This window comes from Malaclemys terrapin, chromosome 15, assembly GCF_027887155.1.
Source record: "Malaclemys terrapin pileata isolate rMalTer1 chromosome 15, rMalTer1.hap1, whole genome shotgun sequence".
In the NCBI taxonomy this organism is placed as follows: Eukaryota; Metazoa; Chordata; order Testudines; family Emydidae; genus Malaclemys; species Malaclemys terrapin.
The window spans coordinates 4,301,104-4,324,386 of NC_071519.1; the positions used below are offsets into that span (position 1 = coordinate 4,301,104).

At 48.8% G+C, this 23,283-nt stretch overlaps 1 protein-coding gene across 1 annotated transcript in view; it reads left to right on the plus strand.

Moving 5' to 3' along the window:
• LOC128823274 (hydroperoxide isomerase ALOXE3-like) overlaps positions 1 to 14,883 on the plus strand; it is a 28,806-nt gene extending 13,923 nt beyond the window's left edge. The window contains exons 10-14 of the mRNA XM_054005497.1: positions 2,469 to 2,638; positions 5,684 to 5,805; positions 7,492 to 7,592; positions 11,626 to 11,796; positions 14,704 to 14,883. Of these exons, the coding sequence (XP_053861472.1) occupies positions 2,469 to 2,638; positions 5,684 to 5,805; positions 7,492 to 7,592; positions 11,626 to 11,796; positions 14,704 to 14,883 (744 nt within the window). The remainder of the gene's footprint in view (positions 1 to 2,468; positions 2,639 to 5,683; positions 5,806 to 7,491; positions 7,593 to 11,625; positions 11,797 to 14,703) is intronic.
• Positions 14,884 to 23,283: the final 8,400 nt, after the last annotated feature.

Sequence of the window (23,283 nt, forward strand, 5' to 3'; positions counted from 1 at the left end):
TGGCCTTTCTAGGGCTAACCCAGAACTGCCGTAGGGTGATGGCAGTTAGTGCTGGGTGGGGCTTTTTCTGTTTTTTCGTGAAAATAAATGCGGATCTGGTGATGCCGAACATTTCATGAATTAGCGTCCATTTCACTGAGTTGTTTCAGTTAAAATAAACCCACAACTTTTTGTTTCAACCCGTTTTTAAAAAGGTCGAGATCCAAATGAAATGGTTGGATTGTGTTGAAGCAAAACCATTTGGCGGAGAGGAACCATTATCCAGTTTGTCCAAACGAAAGGTTTTGTTTGACCCAGAACAAATCTAGATTTTAGTTTTACATTTTCCACTTGCCAAACATTTCAAACACCTTCATTTTCACTTCAGTCTGAAACGAATTTTTTTCCCCATTTTTTTGGAATTTTCACTGAGCTGAAAAAGAAATTAAAATGTCTTCATCGGCCCACTGCATCAGCGCTAGGTCCGGACACGGCCCTAGGGAGGTTGTGACTGGAACAGGGTGCCCTGTTGTGGTGTCTACACTAAGCCAAGAGACTCTGTATCAGAGGTTTTCAGACTTTTTTTACTGGGACCCCCTTTGAAAATATTTCAGGCTGTGATGACACCCCAAAAAAGTGACGCCCCCCCCCCCCCCCACACACACACGCCACTGTCGTGGTCAAAGACACCCACGCATTGATTTTAGTTTACAGACTCAAGCCTGAGGCCAGTTTATTGACATACATACCAGTGCACTGGAGTGCAGTCCGAAGACTGACACCCCTAGGTCAGCACGCAGGCTGCCTTTATTTCATTAAACCGCAAGCACAGTACAAATTATACATCATTTGCAAGAAATAAGAGTTGGGGTCAGTCCCCCTTTCCTGGTACCTTCCTAATTAATTTGCGAGAATTGGGTATATATTAGGTAAGGGGTCATTTGGTGTTTTTCCTTTAGGGGTGGTACTTGGCACCAATTTAAGGGTATTTCTCGTTAAAGTACATATCATCTTTCCGGGGTTTTACGGTAACGGGCATAGGGGGTTAACATAGGATGCTCAAAGAAGATACATGATTGGCTAATTTTGCAGATAGCTGGAATCACAGGAGAAGTTGGCATTTGCAAAAGCAATTTCTTCATACAAGCGGTTATTATATTTCATAAACTGGCAGTTATTATATTGATAAAGTGGTTATGCAGAGGCCTCTTGCATTGTTTACTCCCCCCTCCCTCCTCTGGTCATAACCCTTGACCGAATTTGGCAGAGAACCGTGCAGTTCAGTCTTGTTCAGGCCTTGGCCTGTACTGCTTTTATAGAGGCCGTCAGCATTAACAGTCCTCTGTTAAGGGGTCTGAATCTAGGCCTTTAGAGTCACTCTGGTTCTTAAAAAGAAGGCCCCCCAGTTCCCGTTCCCCACACCACCCTTACTTCTGTGTTGCTGCTGACAGCAGCGCTGCCTTCAGAGCTGGGCACCTTGCCAGATGGGCTCCTCTCATGGCCCCCCCTTGCAACCACTTTTAGATCAGGCCCCCCCAGTTTGAGAAATGCTGCTCTATATAGCAGACGAGGGAAGGATAAAAGGAGATTTGATCACACTCTGAGTACCTGCCTAGGGAGATTTCGAAGAGCAGAGGGCTCCTTATTCAGCAGAGCAAGATCTAGTATCTGGGAGTTGAAGTTAGATCTCTTCAGCTTGGAAGTGAGTGGCAGCTGGGTCCCAGGCTGGAGAAGAAGCATTAGAAGCAGCTTCCCAAGGCGTGGTGGAGGGTTCATTACCAGAAACGTTAGCTCCAGATTGGAGGTTTCTTTCTAAAAGATCTGCTCTCGCTCAGGCACAATTTATTAACCCAGCTGCTGCCAATCGGCACTGAGCCAATGGAGCTACAGCCGATTAACAAACAATGGGGATCTGGCCCATTGACTCCTGACCCCAGCTGGGGATCTGGCCCCATTGACTCCAATGGAGAGACTCCCATTGACACCAGCTGGGGAACTGGCCCCATTGACTCCAATGGAGAGACACCCATTGACACCAGCTGGGATCTGACCCCATTGACTCCAATGGAGAGATACCCATTGACACCAGCTGGGATCTGGCCCCATTGACTCCAATGGAGAGATGCTCATTGACACCAGCTGGGATCTGGCCACATTGACTCCAATGGAGAGACTCCCATTGACACCAGCTGGGGAACTGGCCCCATTGACTCCAATGGAGAGACACCCATTGACACCAGCTGGGATCTGATCCCATTGACTCCAATGGCGAGACACCCATTGACACCAGCTGGGATCTGGCCCCATTGACTCCAATGGAGAGACGCCCATTGACCCCAGCTGGGGATCTGGCCACATTGACTCCAATGGAGAGACTCCCATTGACACCAGCTGGGATCTGATCCCATTGACTCCAATGGAGAGACTCCCATTGACACCAGTTTGGGATCTGTCCTCTCAAGATTTCTAGATTCTTGCCTCTCTTCCAGGCCTCTTCGACAGGTCGGGATGGGATGCTGAAGCTGCTGGCCAAGGGTGTGGAGAACGTGAGTTACGAGGAGCTTTGTCTGCCAGATGACCTGGAAGCTCGTGGTGTCAGTTCGCTCCCCAATTACTACTACCGGGATGATGGCATGAGGATCTGGACAGCAGTGGAGAGGTGAATCCAGGGGGTGGGGGCTAGTGATGCTGCGGAGGTGGGGGTGGAGAAACCACAGTGGAGCTGGGGCGGAGCAGTGAATCTCTAGGAGAAAACAGAGGTAGTGCTTTCTCAAGCCCTGTCCACAGACCAAGCCCCACCCACGCATTCCCCTTCAATGAGGTGCTGCTCCTAGTAGAACATCACAATGGGGATCATTTCTTTCCTCTGTAATGTGCTTTCATCCGCAGTGATGTAGTCATCGGGAGCTGGAAATTGTTGTCCTTATGTGTCAGAGTTAATGGCACATGTGGGGAGCACCTCACCACCCTCCTCTCAAAGCAATGGGCTCAGGCTCTCTGCAAACTCAGGCAGCGTCGCTGCATCAGGTTACATTCAGGTCACAGTCTGGAGGTTTTCTTCATGTTCATGAGGCCTGAAGATTTGGGCTCAATCCACAGCTGATGTGAATCTGTGAGACTTCAATACACCTGTGCTTATTCACACCCACTGAAGCTCTGGTCCTATCATTTTTATTCATAGATTCTAAGGCCACAAGGGACCATTGTGATCATGTACTCTGATCTGCTGTCTCACGTAGGCCAGAAAACCTCCCTAAAATAATCCCTAGGGCTGATCTTTCAGAAAAAAAAGCACCCAATCTTGATTTAAAAATTGCCAGTGAGCGAGAATCCTCCATGACCCTTGGTAAATTGTTCAAGTGGTTAATTACTCTCACCTTTAAAAAATGACACCTTATTTTCTGTCGGAGTTTGTCTAGCTTCACCTTCCAGCCATTGTCTCTTCTTAGACATTCTCTGATTGACCGAAGAGCCCATTTTATATATTTGTTCCCCATGTAGATACTTACGGACTGCGATCAAGTGATTATAGTTTGCTACAGTCAAGATTAGAACCCCACTGTGCCAGGTGCTGCACAGACCCTGACAAAGATCAGAGCCCGTGTTGTGCCAGGCGCTGCACAGACCCTGACCAAGATCGGTACCGTCAGGGTGCTAGGTGCTGTAGAGATAGACACCCACGGACAGAAGGTTCCTGCCCCAACCTGCTCACAATCTAAATAGACAAAGGGTGGGAGAGAGAACCAATGGAAATTGTTTCTGTGAAACTTTTGATTCTCTCAAAAAACAGCTGTTCGCTCAGCTTTTGGCTGAAAAATTTCATGTGGTTCAAAATTGAGCATTTTTCACAAAACCCCAGAAACCCCAGAAAACCCTTTCAATGATATATTAGGTTTGGGGTAAAAATACACCAGCTGGGATCTGGCCCTGTTGATTTCAGTGGAGTGAAGCTGATTTGCATCTGGCCCTGTGGAGCTGCATCAGTTTACACCAGCTCATGATTTGGCCCCCGTGACTCCAACAAAGCAACAGGCAGTTACCCGCACGGGGGCTCGGGCCCATTGACCCCAATAAAGAAATGCCCCTTGATAATAGCTGGGAAACTGGTCTCACTGAATCCAATGGAGTGACACCCATTTACACCAGCTGGGGATCTGACCTACTCCTCTGTCTTTCCTAGTCCCTAGTGCATGGGTAGGTTACGGGGCAGGACAGGGATTTAAGCCTTTTCCTCAAGCTGCTGAGACACGGACACGTTCCCGCAGGCAGCTGGGAAAATGCAAACAGCCTGGGCTAAATATCACTGGGCGTGACGGAGGCTTTCCGAAGCTAGTTGATCCACCGACGCTGAACGTGGCTTTGGAAAGAGATTTTTGCCAACAGAATTGAGGGTTTGTCTCAGGGACGCAGGGGAGGGAGCACAGAAAATGCTGCCCAGGTGAAATTCGCCTCGGCTGAAAGCTTCTGAAAGGGACAGACGCTTTCTGGGACGTCGCCCTTCCGGCTGGGCAGGAGTGTGGGAACGTCCGGCAGCGATCGATATTAATCGTTGCCCCTCGCGCCGATCCTTGTCAGATCTCAAAGGGCTTTGCAAAGGCTGGCCAGTAGGGTGAACCCCCTTTGAGAGAAACTGAGGCAGGCCAGATTTGCAAGGGTGCTTTGGCATCCGCCTGACAGGGCACGTCTCAGCACTGACAGGCTCCCTAAAAACCACACGGGGAGAGTTAGGCATCAAAGAAGCTACAGGCCACTAGGCAGAGCTTTGGGTGCCTAATTGAAGGCTAGAGGGCGGTGCCTGATTCATAGCCACAAATCTTCCCCTGGAATGAGGCCCTTAAAACAGGCGAGTCCTTTCCTCACAGGGAACCTCTCCTGCCACCCAGTTATTGCACAGGGGGTGGGGCACATCCCTGTGTTCAGATTAACAGGCTGCAGAGTGGGGCTTCAGACCTGGGTCTACCACATTGCAGATTACGGCACTAACGACTAGGCCATCAGGGGACACAGGCCTTTCAGAGCTGGTTGCTGTTTTTAATGTGAGGCCTGATCCCTTGGGTCTCCTTATGCCCATCAGATCCCCAGCTGGCATCAATGGACAAGTCTCCATTAGTATCAATGGGGCCAGATCCCAGCTGGTGTCAATGGGCGTCTCTCCATTGGAGTCAATGGGCCAGATCCCAGCTGGTGTCAATCAGCATTGTTCTATTGGTGGCAGTGCAGGTCTGACATCTTGATCAGGACACCCAGAACTGTGAGATACCCTGTTACCCCCTCAGCCTCAGCAAGGACTTCCCGGGTGAGATTGTGATGTCTGGGCTGGGCAGGGGGTCAGTATAGGTGACCGGAGTGGGGTTAACTTCCAGGAATCACTGAAATCACATCAGTGCTGTTAGCAGCATCCTGCCACCAAAACAAAAATCTCTGTGTGTGGCAAACGGCCTACAACTGAAACTCTGTTAGGAAATGTACACTATGTATTCCTAGTCCTGTGGTGCCATCTAGTGACTTTCCCATAACATTTCATTCTCTGTAATTTATTATCTCATTGGGGTTTGATTCCTTTCTCACTGCCCCCTTGTGTAAATGAGGAGTAACTCCGCTGGAGTCTCTGGGGCTGGTTCCCCTCTCGCTCACCCCAGTGTGACTCCGGAGTAACCCCATTGCATACGACCTGACTCACTGGTTTCTCCTTTAACCCTCACAGCTTTGTCTCTGGCATCATTGGGCTGTACTACCAGAGCGACGTCACTGTCGAGAAGGACTCCGAGCTGCAGGCCTGGGTGGCAGAGATCTTCACTGAAGGGTTTATGGGCAGGAAGTCGTCCGGTACCATCCTCCAACCCCTCGCTCACCCTCTCCAGCGTAGCCAGTGGGGTCTGGTTAGAACTCACTTAGGGCTGGGAGAGGCCTAAAGGGTACCAGGGTGTGGTCGCATCTCCCGGGGAAGGAACTGTGCAGGCCTTTCCTTGTGGCCTCGCTGCTCCAGTTAGAGGCCAAACCAGTGTATAAGGACGCACGTGGGGGGGAGGGGGGAATTGATGATGGGCTCTTCGATCTAGCAGAGAAAGATGCAGCAGCTGGAAATTGAAACCAAACCAATTCCCACTGGAATGAAGGTGTAAATTTTTACCAGTGAGGGGAATCAACCATTGGAATAACTCACCAAGGGCTGCAGTGGGTTCTCCACCACTGGTAATTTTCAGCTCAAGAATGGATGTTTTTCTGAAGGCTCTGCGCTAGCTGAACCAGGAATTAACTCCGGGAAGTTACACAGGTCAGAGCAGACTGTCACGGTGGCTTTAGCATCTAGGAAACGTTCCATTTCAACGTTCTCCAAAAGAAACATTTTTATTTTCATTATGATCTTTCAGGTTTCAGAGTAACAGCCGTGTTAGTCTGTATCCGCAAAAAGAAGAACAGGAGTACTTGTGGCACCTTAGAGACTAACAAATTTATTAGAGCATAAGCTTTCGTGGACTGCATCCGAAGAAGTGGGCTGTAGTCCACGAAAGCTTATGCTCTAATAAATTTGTTAGTTTCTAAGGTGCCACAAGTACTCCTGTTCTTCTTTTTATGATCTTTCAGTTCATGAAAAATTTCAGTTTTGGGTGCACCCGAAATGATTTTTTTCCCCTTGTATGGCCCGTGAATCAAAAACTCCATTATTTGCCCCATTCCTCGTAGCAGGGAATCATAGAATCATAGATTAGGCCTGGAAGAGACCTCAGGAGGTCATCTAGTCCAACCCCCTGCTCAAAGCAGGACCAATCCCCAACTAAATCATCCCAGCCAGGGCGTTGTCAAGCTGGGCCTTAAAAACCTCTAAGGATGGAGATTCCACCACCTCCCTAGGTAATGCATTCCAGTGCTTCACCATCCATCTTGTGAAATAGTGTTTCCTAATATCCCACCTAGACCTCCCCCACTGCAACTTGAGACCATTGCTCCTTGTTCTGTCATCTGCCACCACTGAGAACAGCTGAACTCCATCCTCTTTGGAACTCCCCTTCAGGTAGTTGAAGGCTGCTATCAAATCCTGCCTCATTCTTCTCTTCTGCAGACTAAACAAGCCCAATTCCCTCAGCCTGTCCTCGTAAGTCATGTGCCCCTGCCCCCTAATCATTTTTGTTGTCCTCCGCTGGACTCTCTCCAATTTGTCCACATCCCTTCTGTAGTGGGGCACCCAAAACTGGATGCAATACTCCAGGTGTGGCCTCACCAGTGACGAATAGAGGGGAATAATCACTTCCCTCGATCTGCTGGCAACGCTCCTACTAATGCAGCCCAATATGCCATTAGCCTTCTTGGCAACAAGGACTCATATCCAGCTTCTCCTCCATGGTAATCCCCGAGTCCTTTTCTGCAGAACTGCTGCTTAGCCAGTCGGTCCCCAGCCTGTAGCAGTGCTTGGGAAGGGGGGATGTGTGTATATGTGTGTGAGTGTTGTTCCCCAGGGCAGAGATGACTCTTGGTGTTAGCTCACTGCCTGTGTCATTTTTCTGCACCCATCAGGTGTCCCCTCCACATTGCAGACCAGAGCTGAGCTTATCAAATTCCTTACCATGATCGTTTACTGCAGCTCGGCCCGGCATGCCGCTGTCAACAGCGGGCAGGTAGGAGAGAGTTGCGGGGAGCTGAGTTTGAATAGCCCTGAAATATGCTGCTTTGCAGGTGCCCACCCATCTTTGGCACCCTGGGAAGCTCAGCTGATTTGGTGGGTGGATCTCTGCACTGGTCCAGAGGGCATCTCCATGGCAAGGGATATCAGTGTCACTCCATTGACACCAGCTGGGGATCTGTCCCCATTGACTCCAGTGGAGAGATTCCCATTGACACCAGCTGGGGTCTGGCCCAATTGACTCCAGTGGAGAGATTCCCATTGACACCACCTTGGGTCTGGCCCCATTGATTCTAAACTGGAAGTAAAGTGCCCAGTTTTAGCAGGGTGGATAATTCAGTGTTGGACCCTCAAGTCCTTTAACCGGGATTGTGCATCTGGTTCTAGCCCCTCCAGAGGTTGTTGGCCTCCATTCAGGGATCACTGGGCTAGGCAGCTCAGACTAGGGGCTCATAATTGTCCCTTTTGGTCTTAAAAACCTACCAGCCCAATCTGCTTGGGGTGACCCCTCTGGGGAACAGACCTACCCAGCCCCCGGCTGAGTGATTTCCCACGGGTCACACAGGAAGTCCCTGTGCATCAAGCCCAAGCCACCTCAGGGCTAGGTGGGTTCTCCCACTCTGGGCCCATGAAGACATTGGTACTGCACCACTAATGCTAGATTCACACTGTTGCCCCTTTTTGATCCGAGTGGCTAGTCAAGTTTCAGGCCCCTCAGTACGTTCCAGGTAGATGCAGAAATTGATGGAATCTGGTATTCTTTTCGATGCAGTCTAATTTATGTACCAGGAATGGATAAACGCTGCTTCTCCGAATGCAGAAAGAACCCAGGCTTCTTTAGTGAACAGTCCCCAAACCTCTCTCTCTCTAGCTTTTCCCAGGGACACACTGGGTATGTCTACACTGCACATGAAGCCCAGGGTGTCACTCAGGTTTGAGCCCAAGCCCGCCTTTTGTCCACACACAAACCAATCTGACTTGGGTCAGGACCCAGATCCAATGACTTCGCTGGTGGGGTAGGTCAGAGCCTGAGTCCTGCTGTGAATCAGATCCAAGCCCTGTCATTGGGCAGTGTGGACACAGCTCAAGCCACAGGTCTAAGTCAGAAGGTCTGTGTAGTGCAATATGGGCTGGAGGCTGGGTAGCCAGCTGTCATGGCTGGTGTAGACACAATAAATCCTGCAGCTTGGCAGGGGGTTCGGCTCGATGACCCTTGCGGTCCCTTGTAACTCTGTGGTTCTATGGACGTGCTGGCATGGCAGAGACCTGGGGCCAGCAATTGGCAACCCAGGTTTACAACGCAGTGCGGATGCTCAGGCCTGGGCTAGGGTACACCAGGGTCCCACTGCCCCAGGTTTACACTGCACTGTAGGTGCTCAGGCCACGTTTGCCTTGCTGGCTTTTGCCTCTGCCTCTCGCTCCGTTCTCCTCTGGTCACCGTTTGCATTCTCGGTCACACAATGGATCCCCCCCCACGCGCTGCTAGTTTCTGAGCAGACTCTAACAGGCCTTGTTTTAGGGGTGGCCCCTTGATTGCCTCTGAAACGACGGGGGTGTTCCCACGGCAGTTTGACAGGCTTTCGCCCGGCTCCTAGCAATGCCATTCCTCTCAGCACGGCTCAGCCACTCAACACCCTGCCCTGCCGCTTCGGTGGCACCTCTGCCCGTGGCACACAGCAGTTTAGCCTCCGGAGGATAGAAATGCTTTAGCCTAACAAAACACTCCAGGGGGAAGTGGTGAAATGGACGGGCCTGTGCTAGCCAGGAGGTCAGAGGAGATGATCCAATGTCCCCTTCTGGCCTTAAACTCTATGACGTGGTGAAATTTCCCCCCACCATCCCCAGGACAGTCCCGAGACAGAGAAAGGGGGAGGGAAGTCACAGCACTGGGCTGAGAGGGCTCTGCCCCTCGGCAGCTGCGGCGCATCCTCTGAATGGAGGATCTGCTCGAAAGGGGCCACTGAGGGTCAAGCAGGGGGAGCGAGTGAGGGAGACACCGTCTGCAGGGTGGGAGCCAGTTTGCAGCTTCTGGGCCTGAAGTGGTGCACAGGAAAGTGTCTGGACCCAACCTGGCAGGCAGCGGCCTGCCCCTTTTCCCTCCCCCACTCCCAGCTGAGGGAAAATAACCGGACTCAAGGATGGGGGCTGGGAAAAGCTCATATGGCTGAGTGAGTGCCTGAGGCTGATTGGGAGCTCTCCGTTGCGGGGGGGCTGCGCCCACGCCCCCAAACCAGGGAGACAGGAGACTAGTCACACACATCACTAAGAGGTGAGCGAGACATTTCACACCTCTCCCTCTTGGGCCCTGGGCCCAGACCCAGTGGAGCAGGAGGGCCCGGGTCCCCCTACCCCTCTCCACCACCTATTCGGGAGAACTCTAGGGCTTGACCATCTGCTATTTGCCTGCTAGGCCTGCTGACCACCAGGCTAGCCTGTTCCCGCGATACACCAGGTATGGTCTGTTCCCTGTCCTCACATTGCGAGTCAGCTACCGCCCCTCGAGGTGTTTTGGGGTGTATGGACTGTCGAGCCATGGCCTGCTGGCCTCTGAGTGAAACCCACTATAGATAGGGCGAGTGCTCCCACAATGCACTGCATGAGCGTTCGCACGGGGGCTCAGCTTGCTGTGGTGCTACAGTCCATGAGACGTGCCCCTCTGAAGCCTCAGCCTCCCCCTTGCGCAGGACAATATGGCAACTATGCCAATTCTGCAGCACAGCACCTGCCGCAGTGCTGCCTGACACGAGGGAGGTGGTAAGTCCATCAATGGCTGTTAATCAAGCTGGGCAGGGTGCCCCCAGCCTCGGAGTGCCAGAAGCTAGGAGTGGACGGCAGCGTATGGCTCACTCAATGATTGCCGGTTCTGTTCATTCCCTCTGAAGCACCTGGCATTGGCCACTGTTGGCAGACAGGATACTGGGCTAGACGGACCATTGGTCTGCCCCAGTGTGGCCGTTCTTATGGGGAAGTCAAGGTTGGTTGGCTTGTGTTAAATCTGTTGCTGCTAAATTGTATAGTCAATTGCTTGACCACACGGTTCATTATGAAATATAGTCAAGAGATCAAATAGCCAGTGTCAGTCAGGTTTGTGACTATGGTACAGGAAAAAGGCTCTGCACACTACCAACCTCCAAGGAGCCAGCTCGTGCAGTGATGTTACGTTCACCTCATGCGGACGGTGCGCTCCCCAATTTACACATTTCAGCTGGTATCATTGCTGTGATTTTACAAGTTACACATGTCACAAAAACCCAACCCATCCGTTCGTTCCAGTTCTCTAACTTCTTGTTCTGTTCGTATCTTTGTTCTGGAGGCTAATATTCCAGGCACTGATCCGTGAAGGTTATTCCTTGGCTTGTAGTAAGACAGAGAACAAATGTATCTTGCTTTTTGACAAGTTTCCTATCTGCGACAAGCGTTTACTTCACCAGATGCAAGGTGTTATGGGACACTTAGCATCAGTGACCAGGATTATGGCATTCATAGATTCATAGACTTAAGGTCAGAAGAGACCATTATGGTCATCTAATCTGACCTCCTGCACAATGCAGACCACAGAATCTCACCCACCCACTCCTGGAACAAACCCCTAACCTATGTCTGAGTTATTGAAGTTCTCAAATCAGGGTTTAAAGACCTCAAGGTGCAGAGAATCCTCCAGCAACTGACCCGTGCCCCATGCTGCGGAGGAAGGCAAAAAACCTACAGGGCCTCTGCCAATCTTCCCTGGAGGAAAATTCCTTCCCGACCCCAAATATGGCTATCAGGTAAACCCTGAGCATGTGGGCAAGACTCACCAGCCAGCACCCAGGAAAGAATTCTCTGTAGTAACTCAGGTGAGCACCTGGGCTAAGTCTGCTGTGTAGATATACTACCACCTAAATGCTGTGCCTTTAAGGTCTAATCAGGATCCACAGCCCGGCTTTGTAGCCACTCGGGTCCCTTTCTCAGGACTCCTGGGTGCTCTGGGGCAGCTTTCCCTCCCCCAAGGCGAGGCTCTGACCCACCGGGGTGTGTCTGTACCACAGTACGATTTCGCTGCCTGGATGCCCAACTCACCAGCAACCTTGAGAGCTCCCCCACCCACCACCAAGGGCACCGCAACCTTGCGCAGCATCCTGGATACCCTGCCCGCAGTGAACGCCACCTGCGCCCTCCTCTCCCTCCTCGCCGTTGTGAGCTACGAGCCAGGAGACCTGGTGAGTGGGGCAGCCCCATGGATGCTGGCTGAGAGTTCTGGGCATGGCTGGGGGAGACCGAGGGACAGATGTGGGAGGGGACAATGGCTGGGGAATGCTGGGAGAAAGAGGGTATTTATGGAAATAAGTCCATGCATATTCATCAGCCCTGCAAATTAGGGTGGTTGTGAGGGACCCATCCCCCAACTCAGCCTTCCTAGTGGAGCTGGGTCCCACGGAGAATTTCTGCCATTTTGAAATTGCTTCCTTCTGTGCTTCAGAGCTGGGCGCTCAGCCAGCAGCTGCCACTCTCTGGCTGCCCAGCTCTGAAGGCGGAGTGGAGAGATAGGGAAGCGCAGAAGGAAGGGCGGCACGGTACGGCATTGCCACCCTCCCTTCTCTTTAATCCATTCATTGTATGCCATGTTCAGTTAATATCGGTCTAGCCAAGTCAAATGCCTTACAGAAGTCTAAGTCTATTACATCAATACTATCACCATTATCAGCCACGCTTGTAATCTCATCCAAAAAGGATATATCAAGTTAGTGTGACAGGATCTATTTGCCATAAACCCATGCTGAGTGGCATTCATTAGATTACACTCCTTTCATTCTTTATTAAGTCCCTTATCAGCTGCTCCATTATATTGCTCAGGATCGACATCAGGCTGACCAGCCTGGGAAATCACATTTACTCTTTTTAAATATTGGCACAATGTTAGCTTCCATCAAGTCCTCTGGAACTTCCCTAGTGCTCCAAGATCTATTGAAAATCAGCATTAGCAGCCCAGTGAGCTCCTCAGCCAGCTCTTCTAAAACTCTTGGTTGCAAGTTATCTGGATCTGCTGATTTAAAAAATGTCTATCTTTAGAATCATAGAATCATAGAATATCAGAGTTGGAAGGGACCTCAAGAGGTCATCTAGTCCAACCCCCTGCTCAAAGCAGGACCAATTCCCAGCTAAATCATCCCAGCCAGGGCTTTGTCAAGCCGGGCCTTAAAAACCTCCAAGGAAGGAGACTCCACCACCTTCCTAGGTAACGCATTCCAGTGTTTCACCACCCTCCTAGTGAAATAGTTTTTCCTGATATCCAACCTGGACCTCCCCCACTGCAGCTTGAGACCATTGCTCCTTGTTCTGTCATCTGCCACCACTGAGAACAGCCGAGCTCCATCCTCTTTGGAACCCCCCTTCAGGTAGTTGAAGGCTGCTATCAAATCCCCCCTCATTCTTCTCTTCTGGAGACTAAACAATCCCAGTTCTCTCAGCCTCTCCTCATAAGTCATGTGCTCCAGACCCCTAATCATTTTTGTTGCCCTCCGTTGGACTCTTTCCAATTTTTCCACATCCTTCTTGTAGTGTGGGGACCAAAACTGGACACAGTATTCCAGATGAGGCCTCACCAATGTCGAATAAAGGGGAACGATCACGTTCCTCGATCTGCTGGCAATGCCCCTACTTATACAGCCCAAAATGCCGTTAGCCTTCTTGGCAACAAGAGCACACTGTTGACTCATATCCATCTTTAGTGGCTGAGGTTTAAATTCCTCCTGAGATACTAGTGGAAAGGAAAGAGTGTTATCATCATTGGATGATATGACTGCAACATCTGTTTTTTTCCCCAGTTACAGAACAGAAATATTTATTGAACACTTCTGCATTACAGCATGTTAAATGTTAAATATAATATATATACACTATAATATTTCAAAGTTTTGTTTCTCTAATGGCATAACGCTGTAATTTAGTATTCAATAGACCCTATACAAATATATTAAAATATTTTGATCACATCAAAACACTACAGGATAATATAAAATATATAGAAGATTAAATATAATAGAATATTAAAAGATTATAATAGAATATACAAGTTTAAATGAACTGAGAAAGTCAAAACAAAACATTTTCACCGGATCAAAGTTCAACGAGAAAGTCTAAATGATTTCCACTTTTTTCTCATTGGAATTGACGCGCTCCTGTGAAACATTTACATTGTGACAAAACTCCATGTTCGGAAGGAAAACAATTCCTTGGAAATTTCCCTAGTGACTCCCCTGCCCAGGGTAAAAATCGAAATCAGGCGAGGTTCAACGCGTACGGCAGGACAATCTCACCAGACTGCATTTGGGATTATATAGGAAACTCAACGCCGCAGGATGGGCAGCAGGAGTAAAACAAACACAGGGAAGTCGTTCGTCACACAACGCATCCTAGGTGCTGACTCCGTCCATGCTCTGGGGTTCAAGCACCTATGGGGAAAAAATAGGGATGCTCAGCACTCACGCCCATGCTCCGCCCTAAGACCCCGCCCCTGTTCTGCCTTTTCCTCCGTGGCCCCGCCCATGCTGTGCCTCTTCCCGCCCCGGCTCTGCCTCTTTCTCTGAGCACGTCCCGCAGCTCCCTCCTCTCCGCTCCCTCCCCCCGTCACGCGCCCTTAAGGCAGAAAGGAGGGAGCGGTTGGCGGGAGACACTTGGGGGGTCAGAGAAGAGCAAGCAGCAGGCAGGCAGGGGGAGCCTCGGGGGAGGAGGCGGAGAGAAGCGGGCGTCACGTGCCTGGGGATGGATCACTTGATAATTGCCCTGTTCTGTTCATTCCCTCTACAGCACCTGGCATTGGCCACTGTTGGAAGACAGGACACTGGGCTAGATGGACCATTGGTCTGACCCAGTGTGGCCGTTCTTATGTTCTGTTGGAAGCAGATATTGGAGTTGTTCTCATGGGTGGCTAGTGAGAGATTCCCTGGTACCCAAAGGGCAAGAGAGAGCACCAGTTGTGCCTGATTGTCCATTACCCAGGAGCATCAGAAGGGATCCAAGAAGTACATTCGGGCCAGCTTGGAATGGACCCTGGTTCTTCCCCTTTGCCAAGGGGGATCTGTGAGTTCAGTGCCTCCATATTCACTTCTCTCTTCGCTCCTTTCCAGAGACCCCTGGGCTACTACCCTGAGGAGCACTTCACTGAGGAAGAGCCCAAGCGGCTTATTGCAGCCTTCCAGGCACGTCTGGCAGAGATCTCCAAGGAAATACAGCAGAGGAACAAGTCACTGCCCATTAGCTACCCCTACCTGGACCCCGCGGAGGTTCAGAACAGCGTGTCCATATAACCCTGCAGGGCATCTCCTCCTGGTGCTCAGAGCACTTTCCATCTGGCCTGAGAATGTCTCGACAGAGCCAGCGGGAGGTTTCAGGGAGATCTGGCTGGCAGTGCTCAAAATGTGACCCCAATACCAGAAGGCAAATAAAGAAAACCTCACATATGTTAAGATAATCTAATTATTTTTAAGCCATTCTCAAAAAAAGAAGAACAGGAGTACTTGTGGCACCTTAGAGACTAACAAATTTATTAGAGCATAAGCTTTCGTGGACTACAGCCCACTTCTTCGGATGCATATAGAATGGAACATATATTGAGGAGATATATATACACACATACAGAGAGCATAAAAAAAATTAATGGAGATATCCCATCTCCTAGAACTGGAAGGGACCTTGAAAGGTCATCATGTCCAGCCCCCTGCCTTCACTAGCAGGACCAAGTACTGATTTTGCCCCAGATCCCTAAGTGGCCCCCTCAAGGATTGAACTCACAACCCTGGGTTTAGCAGGCCAACGCTCAAACCACTGAGCTATCCCTCCCCCCTAAACAGGTGGGAGTTGTCTTACCAACTCTGAGAGGCCAATTAATTAAGAGAAAAAAAAACTTTTGAAGTGATAATCAAGCTAGCCGAGTACAGACAGTTTGATAAGAAGTGTGAGAGTACTTACAAGGGGAGATAGAGTCAATGTTTGTAATGGCTCAGCCATTCCCAGTCCTTATTCAAACCGGAGTTGATTGTGTCTAGTTTGCATATCAATTCTAGCTCTGCAGTCTCTCTTTGGAGTCTGTTTTTGAAGTTTTTCTGTTGTAATATAGCCACCCGCAGGTCTGTCACTGAATGACCAGACAGGTTAAAGTGTTCTCCCACTGGTTTTTGAGTATTTTGATTCCTGATGTCAGATTTGTGTCCATTAATTCTTTTGCGTAGAGACTGTCCGGTTTGGCCAATGTACATGGCAGAGGGGCATTGCTGGCACATGATGGCATATATCACATTGGTAGATGTGCAGGTGAACGAGCCCCTGATGGTATGGCTGATGTGATTAGGTCCTATGATGATGTCACTTGAATAGATATGTGGACAGAGTTGGCATCGGGGTTTGTTACAAGGATAGGTTCCTGGGTTAGTGGTTTTGTTCAGTGATGTGTGGTTGCTGGTGAGTATTTGCTTTAGGTTGGGGGGTTGTCTGTAAGCGAGGACAGGTCTGTCTCCCAAGATCTGTGAGAGTAAAGGATCATCTTTCAGGATAGGTTGTAGATCTCTGATGATGCGCTGGAGAGGTTTTAGTTGGGGGCTGAAAGTGACAGCTAGTGGTGTTCTGTTATTTTCTTTGTTGGGCCTGTCTTGTAGGAGGTGACTTCTGGGTACTCGTCTGGCTCTGTCAATCTGTTTTTTCACTTCAGCAGGTGGGTATTGTAGTTTTAAGAATGCTTGATAGAGATCTTGTAGGTGCTTGTCTCTATCCGAGGGATTGGAGCAAATGCGGTTATATCTTAGAGCTTGGCTGTAGACAATGGATCGTGTGGTGTGTCCTGGATGGAAGCTGGAGGCATGTAGGTAAGTGTAGCGGTCAGTAGGTTTCCGGTATAGGGTGGTATTGATGTGACCATCGCTTATTAGCACAGTAGTGTCCAGGAAATGGACCACTTGTGTGGATTGATCTAGGCTGAGGTTGATGGTGGGATGGAAATTATTGAAATCATGGTGAAATTCCTCAAGGGCTTCTTTTCCATGGGTCCAGATGATGAAGATGTCATCAATGTAGCGCAAGTAGAGTAGGGGCGTTAGGGGACGAGAGCTAAGGAAGCGTTGTTCTAAGTCAGCCATAAAAATGTTGGCATATTGTGGGGCCATGCGGGTACCCATAGCAGTGCCGCTGACTTGAAGGTATATATTGTCCCCAAATGTGAAATAGTTGTGGGTGAGGACAAAATCACAAAGTTCAGCCACCAGGTTAGCTGTGACATTATCAGGGATACTGTTCCTGATAGCTTGTAGTCCATCTTTGTGTGGAATATTGGTGTAGAGGGCTTCTACGTCCATAGTGGCCAGGATGGTGTTTTCTGGAAGATCACCGATGGATTGTAGTTTCCTCAGGAAGTCAGTGGTGTCTCGAAGATAGCTGGGAGTGCTGGTAGCGTAGGGTCTTAGGACAGAGTCTACATAACCAGACAAGCCTGATGTTAGGGTGCCAATGCCTGAGATGATGGGGCGTCCAGGATATCCAGGTTTATGGATCTTGGGTAGCAAATAGAATACCCCTGGTCGGGGTTCTAGGCATGTGTCTGTACAGATCTGTTCCTGTGCTTTGTCAGGGAGTTTTTTTAGCAGATGGTGTAGTTTCTTTAGGTAATCCTCAGTGGGATCAGAGGATAATGGCCTGTAGAATGTGGTGTTAGAGAGCTGTCTAGCAGCCTCCTGGTCATATTCCAATTTATTCATGATGACGACAGCACCTCCTTTGTCAGCCTTTTTGATTATGATGTCAGGGTTGTTTCTGAGGCTGTAGATGGCGTTGTGTTCAGCATGGCTGAGGTTATGTGGCAAGTGATGTTGCTTTTCCACAATTTCAGCCTTTGCACGTCGATGGAAGCAATCTATGTAGAAATCCAGTCTGTTGTTTCGACCGTCCGGAGGAGTCCATGCAGAATCCTTTTTTTTGTAGTGCTGGTAGGGAGGATTCTGTGGGTTAGTATGCTGTTCAGAGGTATGTTGGAAATATTCTTTGAGTCGGAGACGTCGAAAGTAGGATTCTAGGTCACCGCAGAACTGTATCATATTCATGGGTCTGGAGGGACAAAAGGAGAGGCCCCGAGATAGGACAGACTCTTCTGCTGGGCTAAGAGTATAGCTGGAAAGATTAACAATATTGCTGGGTGGGTTAAGGGAACTACTGTTGTGGCTGCTTGTGGCATGTAGCAGTTTAGATAGTTTAGTGTCCTTTTTCCTTTGTAGAGAGGCAAAGTTTGTCTTGTAAATGGCTTGTCTAGTTTTTGTAAAGTCTATCCATGAGGAAGTTTGTGTGGAAGGTTGGTTTCTTATGAGAGTATCCAGTTCTGAGAGCTCATTCTTAATCTTTCCCTGTTTGCTGTATAGGATGCTGATCAGGTGGTTTCGCAGTTTCTTTGAGAGTGTGTGACACAGTCTCTCAGCATAGTCTGTGTGATATGTAGATTGTAATGGATTTTTTACCTTTAGTCCTTTTGGTATGATGTCCATCTGCTTGCATTTGGAAAGGAAGATGATGTCTGTCTGTATCTGTACGAGTTTTTTCATGAGGTTGATGGATTTCCATTCCATACGGCTAAATGCAGTGCCTTGCATAATGACAGGTTTCAGAGTAACAGCCGTGTTAGTCTGTATCCGCAAAAAGAAGAACAGGAGTACTTGTGGTACCTTAGAGACTAACAAATTTATTAGAGCATAAGCTTTCGTGGACTACAGCCCACTTCTTCGGATGCATATAGAATGGAACATATAATGAGGAGATATATATACACACATACAGAGAGCATAAACAGGTGGGAGTTGTCTTACCAACTCTGAGAGGCCAATTAATTAAGAGAAAAAAAAAAAACTTTTGAAGTGATAATCAAGCTAGCCCAGTACAGACAGTTAAGAAGTGTGAGAATACTTACAACGGGAGATAGATTCAATGTTTGTAATGGCTCAGCCATTCCCAGTCCTTATTCAAACCGGAGTTGATTGTGTCTAGTTTGCATATCAATTCCAGCTCAGCAGTCTCTCGTTGGAGTCTGTTTTTGAAGTTTTTCTGTTGTAATATAGCCACCCGCAGGTCTGTCACTGAGTGACCAGACAGGTTAAAGTGTTCTCCCACTGGTTTTTGAGTATTATGATTCCTGTCCATTAATTCTTTTGCGGAGAGACTGTCCGGTTTGGCCAATGTACATGGCAGAGGGGCATTGCTGGCACATGATGGCATATATCACATTGGTAGATGTGCAGGTGAACGAGCCCCTGATGGTATGGCTGATGTGATTAGGTCCTATGATGATGTCACTTACTATCTACTTACTAATACTGTCTGTGTTTCAAACTTATGTTTTGCTTCTGGGTGACACCCCAGACAAGTTGGTGTCAGCTCTGCCTAGCCTGCTTGATGGCCTATTAAGGACCATCAGCTATACAATTGACCCATTGAGAGAAGGCAGCTATGCCTTGAGACTCAGCAAAGTATGCAGGGACTTGCCCATGTGACTCCAGACTCCATTTTGCTGTAATTTTCCACAGTAAGAACAAAGAGGTGTCCTTACACCTGGAAAAGACTATATAAGGCTGATGCCTCATCTCCATCTTGTCTTCAATACCTCAGCCATTCCCAGTCTCTATTCAAGCCTAAGTTGATTGTATCTAGTTTCAGAGGGGTAGCCGTGTTAGTCTGGATCTGTAAAAGCAGCAAAGAGTCCTGTGGCACCTTATAGACTAACAGACATATTGGAGCATAAGCTTTTGTGGGTGAATACCCATTGCATGCATCCGAAGAAGTGGGTATTCACTTTGCTGCTGTATCTAGTTTGCATATCAATTCAAGTTCAGCAGTTTCTCGTTGGAGTCTGTTTTTGAAGCTTTTCTGTTGCAAAATTGCCACACAGAAAAGCTTCAAAAACAGACTCCAATGAGAAACTGCTGAACTTGAATTGATATGCGAACTAGATACAATCAACTTAGGCTTGAATAGGGACTGGGAATGGCTGAGCCATTACAAACATTGAATCTATTTCACCATGTTAAGTATTCTCACACCTCTTATCCAACTGTCTGTACTGGGCTATCTTGATTAGCACTACAAAAGGTTTTTCTCTTACTTAATTAGCCTCTCAGAGTTGGTAGGACAACTCCCAGCTTTTCTTGTTCTCTGTATGTGTATATATCTCCTCACTATATGTTCCATTCTATGCATCCGATGAAGTGGGCTGTAGCCTACGAAAGCTTATGCTCTAATAAATGTGTTAGTCTCTAAGGTGCCACAAGTACTCCTGTTCTTCTTTTTGCGGATACAGACTAACATGGCTGCTACTCTGAAACCATACATTATTAAAGGTTAATACCTAAGGTAGAAAGGAAAACAGAGGGGGCGGGGATCTCACCGCTCCCTGACGCTTGAACTGGTCAGGGTTCCCAGGTGATGGTGGTAGCTCAGGATCCTGAGGGCGGGAGACAGGCAGAGCCCCCAGCACGATCAGTCGGGAGAAGATGGAGTCCCAGTGGAACTGATGCAGAGTTTGGATCTAAGCATCAGAACACTGACTGGAGGGTGAGTAGGGATTTTTGTAGAGAAAATACAATGGTTGAAGGGAGAACACTAGATTTGTTTCTAGGTAAGCTGATGACTCAAGGGTTTTCTTTAGGCTAGATAATAGGAGCTGATCACTCTTGGCTATGGGTGGTGTTTTCTTCCAGGGAGCTCACAATGCAACTAGGCTGCTTCAGTATTTTGGATATCAATCAAATATATCAGAGGGATAAATATCAGGGAGGGAGAGGAATTATTTAAGCTTAGTATCAATGTGGACACAAGAACAAATGGACATAAACTGGACATTAGACTTGAAATTAGATGAAGGTTTCTAACCATTCAAGGAGTGAAGTTCTGGAACAGCCTCCCAAGGGGAGTAGTGGGGGCAAAAGAAATATCTGGCTTCAAGACTAAGCTTGATAAGTTTATGGAGGGGATGGTATGATGGGATAGCCTAATTTTGGCAATTAATTGATCTTTGATTATTAGCAGATAAATATGCCCAATGGTCTGTGAAGGGATGTTAGATGGGGTGGGATCTGAGTTACTACAGAGAATTCTTTCCTGGGTGCTGGCTGGTGAGTCTTGCCCACATGCTCAGGGTTTAACTGATTGCCATATTTGGGGTCGGGAAGGAATTTTCCTCCAGGGAAGATTGGCAGAAGCCCTGGAGGTTTTTCACCTTCCTCTGCAGCATGGGGCACGGGTCACTTGCTGGAGGATTCACTGCATCTTGAAGTCTTTAAACCAAGATTTGAGGACTTCAATAACTCAGGCATAGGTTAGGGGTTTGTTATAGCAGTGGGTGGGTGAGATTCTGTGGCCTACGTTGTGCAGGAGGTCAGACTAGATAATCATAATGGTCCCTTCTGACCTTAAAGTCTATGAGTCATTACTAGAATTGGTCATAACTGCTGAGCTGGGTGTGTGCAGGCGTAGGTGTCACGGACTCACAGATCATGCCCACTCTTGGCTCCGTGCGGTCCGTGGGGGGGTGCCCCTTTCAGTGCGACAGCCCTTCTCAGGGGCCCACTCTCTCTCGGGGTCAGGCCCCTCCACCTCCTGGAGCCACACCTCTCTGAACCTTAGCACGTCTGTCTCTGCCGTGGGCTCCCTCAGGGAGTCCACTTGCTCTGGACCCCTGGGGCCTCCACCCCCAAAGGGGTTGATGCCACCCTGTTCTCTAGACCGGAGTGACTCTCAGCCAGCAGGAAACAGGAGGGTTTATTGAGAGTTGAACACAGCACAGGAAACTCTCAGGGCCTCAGGCCTGGCCTCCCTCAGCCCAGCACATCCCAGTCTCTCTGCATCCAGGTGGGCTCTGCCTGCTCCCCCTCTCCAGCCCCGAGCCCCCCTGCTCCCAGCTGGGCATCTGAGATCACCGGCCCCAGGCCCCGCCTCTGTCTATTGTCTTCTCTCCAGGGAAACAGGGTCGTAAACCAGGGCCTCCTCTCCTCGCTTCTGTCCTCTGGCTGGAACCGGCTGGTTAGGTCACTGGGTCTTCACTCTGCAGCCTATTGTCCACCCACTGGCCAGAACCGGCTGCATCTCCTCAGCTGGGCCTCCGGGTCACCAGGTCGCCAGGTCACCGGTCGCTTGGGGACCCATCGGCTGGGTCCCCAAGTCCTCTCTCCGGTCCTCTGCAAAACACACTCCCTCTCCCCTCACCTCGTTAAACCAGTAACACCCAGGGAAACTGAGTCCTACCCCCTCCACATGCAAACCATTGAAACTCCACAGAAAACAAGAAAACCCCCCACTTCATCATAGTAGGTTTATTAGCATCTGGAGTAGAGATTCCCAGGATGCAGTGCTTCCCTGCTTTTTCTGGTCCCAGAGTTCAGTGCGGTTCTCTGTTCTCCATTCTATATGTAAATTGAGATGTCTTCCTGTCCCATCTTTCATGCAGATGAGGCTAGGGGAGTTATCTCTGCTCTCCATTCTGTATGCTAATGGAGATGTCTTAATCTTGTCATCCTTGTCAGGAGGGGTCTAGGTGTGTCTCCCAACGCCCTTCACTGCTCTCTGCAGGTTTTTTCCTCTGATGGGTTTTGGTTTAAGCAGAGGTTGGGGCGGGGTGTCTTTCATGATTCAGGCTGGATACTACACCCTGGTTCTTCAGGAACACAGAGCTGACTGGTATCATGGCACTCTCAGTTGGGTCCCGCCAGAACCAGCATTGTTACACCCAGTAAAAGAAAAAAGGTTCTTCCGATCCCAAAGGACCAAGCCCCAGACCCAAGTCAATATACAAATAGATCTTACCCACAAATCACACTGTTGCCAGTCCTTTAGAATCTAAAATCTAACGGTTTATTCATAAAAAGAAAAAGATATAGATGAGAGCTAGAATTGGTTAAATAGAATCAATTACATACACTAATGGCAAAGTTCTGGGTTCAGACATGTAGCAGTGATGGAATAAGCTGCAGGTTCAAATCAAGTCTCTGGAGTCCATCCCCACCTGGGATGGGTCATTCAGTCCTTTGTTCAGAGCTTCAGTCTGTAGCAAGTCCCTCCAGAGGCAGGAATCAAGATTGAAGATAAGATGGAGGAGATTCAGCAGCCTTTTATAGTCTCTGCCCATGGAAGAACACCTTTAGTTTTTACTGTGGAAAATCATAGCAGCAAGATGGAGTCTGGAGTCACATGGGCAAGTTACCATTGTTTACCTGTTAGTTTTAAAGTTCCCAGGTGAGCTCAGATGTGGATTGGCATCTCCCAAAGTCCATTGTCCATTTAATGTTTTTTGATTGGGCACTTCCTGAGAATAGTCCCTTCTCAAGAAGCTGATCAAATGCTTCATTGAGGCTACTTAGAATCAAAACATATTAAGATACAAGCACATAGCCAATATTCATAATTTCAACTACAAAAACAATACACACATCCAGATAGCATAATCATACCCAGCAAATCATAACCTTTCCATAGACACCTTACACAACAACCTTTGTACAATATTTGCTGCAAATATATAACAGTGGTTGCAACAATGGTCTATGTTGTCAGTAACATCACATCCCACTAGACAGAATCAGCCATTCAGAGTGGAGCCAGGCTGAGGTTTATTGCTCCCGGGACAGGATCGCAGGGACAGCATAGCCAGTGGCCGCAGGGGGCCCGTCCCTGGGGCTCGCCGGTCGGGC